The sequence below is a fragment of the Electrophorus electricus genome, chromosome 20 (genome assembly GCF_041902795.1).
Source record: "Electrophorus electricus isolate QZ-2024a chromosome 20, ASM4190279v1, whole genome shotgun sequence".
In the NCBI taxonomy this organism is placed as follows: Eukaryota; Metazoa; Chordata; class Actinopteri; order Gymnotiformes; family Gymnotidae; genus Electrophorus; species Electrophorus electricus.
The window spans coordinates 15977501-15983358 of NC_137516.1; the positions used below are offsets into that span (position 1 = coordinate 15977501).

Consider the following 5858-nt stretch of genomic DNA (forward strand, 5'->3'; position numbering starts at 1 on the left):
GCGGGTTTGCTAAATGGTGTCTGCGCTCAGCTCAGTTACCCTCTGCAGCTGTAGTACGCCATTCCGCTCCTGCACACAACGCTTTCCTTCACTCAAAATCCAGCCAGTCACTTCAGAGCCTCCCCTCAGTTTCACAGGGGGTGTGAGCCCTGGATAAACGTCGCCATGGGAACACCACGCTTCCCATGCCAACGCAGGCCCGGGTCTTGACCTGTAGCGTGTCGCCGGAGTGGAAGAGCAAGAGGTGAGGGGAAGTGTCACCCTCTCGCCCGACCCGGGTCTGGACTGGAACCGGGCCGCGCGGACAGCAGAGGTGGGCGAAGTGTGCACGAGGCTGGGCCAGCTATTTTAGGAAAACATTCTCTTCTGCAGCTGTCAGAAGCAATGCAAGGATCAGGGTTAACTGAAGCTATTGAGACCTCAGGAAGTGAGTGCGTGTGTGAGTATGTGAGTGTGAGCAGGGGTGTGCGTGCATGTTTGTGTGTGTGTGTGTGTGTAGAGGACTGAGTGATGCACTACGGCAGCAGGAATACTGAAGGTGGGGAGAAGATGAGTGGGACGTGTTCCCCCCTGAACACTCTACTGCACCCCATCACTGAGCATCTGAGAACACATGCTGCTTATCACTGGCTGTGCAGGTAGCAATGAATTCATGTTTGGCATCTGAATAACCAGCTAACTGTAACCCTCTGGGACACAATGAAGGGAGATGAAAATACAAGTCCTGATGTAAAACTGTGTTATGTGTAGGCCACTGCATTCTCTTTTATGAGGTGAAGATGATTAGAACCCTGGATCTGAAATGAAATGATGGCTATAAGGTTAAATTACAGCAGAATCTCATCTCACATCTTTGATTTGAGGGAATATTTACAATATAAGGGGTGAACCAAAATCTTCAAATGTAGGCTTTGTCACTATTTCATTAGTCATACACAGATCTGTAGATATAAAACCGTAGAGTAGGTCCAGAGGGTGGCGTTCTACAGCCCTGCTAATACCCAAACCTAAAAGGTACATGCAGTCACTGAAGGGTTAACTGTTAATCAGCTTAACTCAGGAAAAGTAGCACATATGCGCACGTGGAGAGAGGGATGGACAGACAGGATGAGAGGAGAAAGGGATGATGTTGAAGGGATGCACATGGAGAGAGAGAGAGAGAGAGAGAGAGAGAGAGAGAGAGAGAGAGAGAGACAGACAGACAGACGCAAGCGCTTAAGTTGTAACCACAGGGCCACGACAGGAGGGAGCCGCAATGCCACGACCTACGGTCCCTTTCTCGAGATCGGACGGGGATGGGCGGAAACGATCGAGTCGTGCAGCCGCTACGAAGGGCAGGGGCTGGACACTGCAGCTCGCGAGGAGACGGAGCTGCCTCGGCTCCTCAGATACAGGCCTGCGCACGAACACGGATCAACCCGAGGAAAGACGGACATTATCCCCCACGGGGTTATTGGAGGATGGCTCGGAAATGACATTGAACGCACACGATACGGACAGAAACAACAGTCGACATCGCGTGTCGATGCTTGGCTTATGACCCAGTCATTTTCTGTTATTAATGTTTTAAGTTCTTAACCAGGGACCTTAATGTGTTACAAATATATTGGCATTTTGCATTTGGTTTAAAGGAAAATTACAGTTTTTCCCCAAGGAAACATTTTCTGTAGATTTCACATATGGTTTTGTTTTGTTTTTTTTAATTCATTGCAGATTTAAATGAAATCCTCGCTTTGACAATAAAATGAATAGAATGGCAAAGTGGTCTGTAAATATTGTATGGATGATGAATTCAGCACATTCACCAAAATAGTTCTGGCTGTACCAGTACACTAATAGTTGCTTGTATTCCTGCGCCTGAGAGAAACACACAGTCACCAGGAGAATCACTACCCAGAAAGCGTGAAGCGGTAAAATAGTCCCAGGAGGCCTCTGTGAGTACATCTAGTTCTTTATCTTGCAATAAGGAAATAACAGCACCAGCTGCCACAGAACCTGCCTGGGCGCAGAAGCAGTACGCCCAAGTCTCTGGAAGCAATTTCGCCATCTCACCCCAACGGGAGGAAGGGAGTTTTCCTCATCATATCTTAGTTTGCAAGCGCCCTTAAAAAAGAAAAATCCAGACCGTTGTAAAACGTAAAAAGAAAATATTCCACTTCCATTTTCCGAGGATATGTTGGAATTTTCCTTCACTACTATATGCCACATCACTATTGTTCTAAAACCTGAATCGGAAAAGACATGAGAAGCGGCACTCCAACCGGCATTCCGAGTGGCACGTGCAGTTGGAGGTAATACATTATGGTGATCTTAACTCTGACTGTTCCTGATTTCCCACGGAGATGAAACGCGGGAGGACCCTCTAGGGCTGCAGACTCTCACACAAACATAAACGGAACAAATTGAACTCAAAAGAAAACTATTTACTTCAGAGGAAACGAAAACCTGGCCAATAAGAAACCGGGTCACTGCCCCAGGCTTCTTGGTTCTCTTTTTACATCACTGTAAAAAAGAAGCAACAGAACCGGAAGCAACTGAGCGTCTCCTGAACAAAGGCGCCTTTTTTTTGCAAATCTTTACAACTACATGAGAGGTTCTAAAGGCTCTTTGGCCAAATTTGTCACCATCATCATTTAGCACCTTTTGACTCAAAACCTTTTGAAGCTCAATACGGTTATCATTTAATTAATTATTATTATTTAATTTATTATTATTTACTTTATTATTATTATTATTGATTAATAATATATTAATTATTAACAATAATAACAGGATACATGTATTTCAAAACAGGACACAGTGCTTTTTCTTCTTTTAGTGCTAGTGCTTTCCTTCCCTCAGTCTATCTTTGTCTCACTAGCAGACCATTTGCCTGACTGTCCAGCTACCCGGAGTACCACGGACTACAGGTCCCAGTTCTGGGGTGGAAGTGATAATGACGGCATGTGTCAATGAGTGGCAGCGTCAATGCAGGCAGTGTCGACGAAGTCCAGAGAGCATCGTGTGAAAGCGACAAATATACTGGCCTGTGTGTGTGTCTGTGTGTGTGTGTGCGCGTGTGTGCGCGTGTGTGCGCGTGTGTGCGCGTGTGTGCGGCTCACCTGTTTCCAGTTGTCAAACACCAAGATTGAGCTGTCCTCATCATCTATTGTCACGCGTCGCAGGTACCCCTCATCTAAAGAACAAACAAAAGATTAATCTTTCACAAGTATCTGAAACCCCTGAAGGGTCCCCTAACCCATCACAGATATCAGACTAAACAGAAGTCGTGCTCTGAGCAAGGACTGATCTGAAAGGCTTAGCATGCTCTCATATTCTACTCCACCCAGGAGACAGGTTAAAGAGTCCGACGTGAGCGCCATTATGGCACCCGTGGCTCGTTGCGATCGGCCTCGCTGCTAATCTGCTCTCGCCACGCATCTGTCCGACAAGGGATGGAACGGCCCTTATTGACAGAGCAAGACGAGTGCGGCCTTGCTTGGTGGACCTGCGCAGAGGAAACAAGAATCTTTACCGCTGGTTTGGGTTTCGGAATCTATGGAAAGCGACGTGTCGGACAGCCCGGCGAGGCACAGGGCCAGGGAGGATTTGCCCACTCCGTTCTGCCCCAGCAGAACAATACGCAGGGGCCCGCGGTACTTCTGCTGGAGAGGCTGAGGGGGTGGGGCTCCCTCCTGGGTATCGCTGCTGCTGATTGGTGAAGGGCCAGGCTCGTCAAACCTTGCCGTCAAGTCACTGTCCTCCGAGACGGCTTCCTCCCGCCTTAGCAGGTGTTTGATTGGTAGCGGTGTGCTCCCTCTGCGAATTGGGAGCGCAGGACATAGAGTCAAGCCATAGCCCTGTAACACAGGAAAACAGGATTTGTAAAAACATAGTCAAGAATTTCAATTAAAAATAAGGAAATAACGCATATGCATCATTTACCACCATAATTTAAAACTAAAAACAATTCATATTAAATCATGGCTAATCATTTTTATTACACTACGTAATATTTGTATTTCTGTATATTTCACCCCAATTTATAATTTCCACGGCAAATACATTGTTATGGTATTGTTATGGTATTTTAAAACATTTGACTAAACATAGACATTAACATTACAAGTACACTATAACTGAAAGCTTGTTCTAGAAAAATGCTTTTCTGGTCATGATATGCCTCGTTCCCTGTCCTGAAGCATGTGTCCAGGAGTGAGCTCGTAATACGCTGCTTCAACACGGGCAACCTCAACAAAATGTCACATCTCAAATGGAGATTAATACCAAGCAATACGAGTGGTTCCATGACAAGCCACTAATCTATGATTTACAAGAGAAGTTCATTCATTGTATTACTGCTCTATTAGTGTTTATTGTACTATTTAAAATGACTGACTAAACGAACTATACAGTAAAGATCTGTCCACTGGAGTGAGGCAGAGATATTGCTTTTCTAGCATTTTATAAACTGTTCACATTAACTAGGTCAGTGTGTGTCCTTGTTAAGACATATGCATGCATACACACACCCAGCAACATTCCCACACACACAAACATGCACATGCACACATACCACCCTCCCACCCACAATCCCCCCCCCCCCACACACACACACACACACACACACGCACACAAAGACTGCCATAAACCAAAGGAAGCTGAATGTTCCTGTTTAAACACAAACAGGACTGAAGCGTCACTTGGGCTTTTGCACAGGTAATTGCCATCGATATGAATAAAGCAATTAAACTGGCCTTCACAATGCAGGTGAGCTGGACACGGAGTTAAGCCAATCTATCACCACTAACGGTCCTCTCACACATACCCAATTACACTAATTACCACTGCTAATTAATTAATCATAGTCTATTGTAAAGAAGACACTGAGACAACAGGATAGATATACTCTGATAAAGTCATGGATACTGCCACTTTAACCGACCTGAATTAATAAAACATCGCAAAACAGTTACTTCACACAACAGCACTAATGATCCTTTCTAGTGTTATTAACAAAACCACGACCGGCATCGTCATCTCGATGATCCCTGCACGACAATGCAACAAAATATGCGCAGGAATAAATCATAAATAAATCCTGCTCTTTCTAGCGGTTTTCTGATGCGGGGCGATAAAGCAGTGCGTGCGCACGCCAAAGCGCTTACGCTACACCCAAAACGCGGCGGCGCGCTCACCTGCTCCGACATCGTTTTCAGCTCGTGCGTCCTCGCAGTGGCGTTCCTTCGCGTGGACGAGCGCCACCCGTGACATGCCAATGGACATCAGACGCGCCGCGCGGCAGGGGACGAGCGCCGCGGAAGAGGGAGCGAAAATCCCGGGACGTGCGTCTAGACAGTAGCCACGGCACCTGCGCGTCCCTTTAAACGCCTCTGCAGCGCGCCCTTACACGCGCTCTGCTGCAAACCGCGAGGGAGCACCTGCCTGCCCTCGGTGGGGGCGGAGCAAGCCTGCGCTAGCCCCGCCTCCCCTCCCACTGCCCGGGGGGTTGTGCTTGTGCGCTTTGGTATCGATCCCCCTCTGCGTGCCCGCCGACGTGAGACGTGCGAGCCGTGATGTACCTCCGTGATGTTTTTGCATGGTAACGATGGGGAAGGCACGAGCGTGGGTGCAGCAGGCGTCAGTCAGCTTTTTTATGCAGCGGCCCGCGCGTTAACTCTCTCGGAAAAAGGTCCCCGCGCAGCCAATTAGAATAGAAGAGAGGAAAGCAGGAGGCGTGTCTTGGCACTGAGACAACACGGCTTCGTTCAGCGGAATTGTACTTTAAAAGTAATATTCATTCATCTCCTTATTGACAAGTGACCAACAAAGCAAAGTGTAAAAAATATGACTTAAATCGCTCTACTTAAAAGGGTCAT

General features: G+C 47.1%; 1 protein-coding gene across 1 annotated transcript in view; it reads right to left on the reverse strand.

Annotated features, from left to right (window-relative positions):
• rem2 (RAS (RAD and GEM)-like GTP binding 2) overlaps positions 1–5611 on the reverse strand; it is an 18355-nt gene extending 12744 nt beyond the window's left edge. Inside the window, exons 1-3 of the mRNA XM_035536009.2 lie at positions 5178–5611; positions 3515–3839; positions 3102–3175 (exon numbers count right to left, since the gene is read on the reverse strand). Coding sequence (XP_035391902.1) covers positions 3102–3175; positions 3515–3839; positions 5178–5189 — 411 coding nt within the window. The 5' untranslated portion in view covers positions 5190–5611. The remainder of the gene's footprint in view (positions 1–3101; positions 3176–3514; positions 3840–5177) is intronic.
• Between the last annotated feature and the right edge of the window lie 247 nt (positions 5612–5858).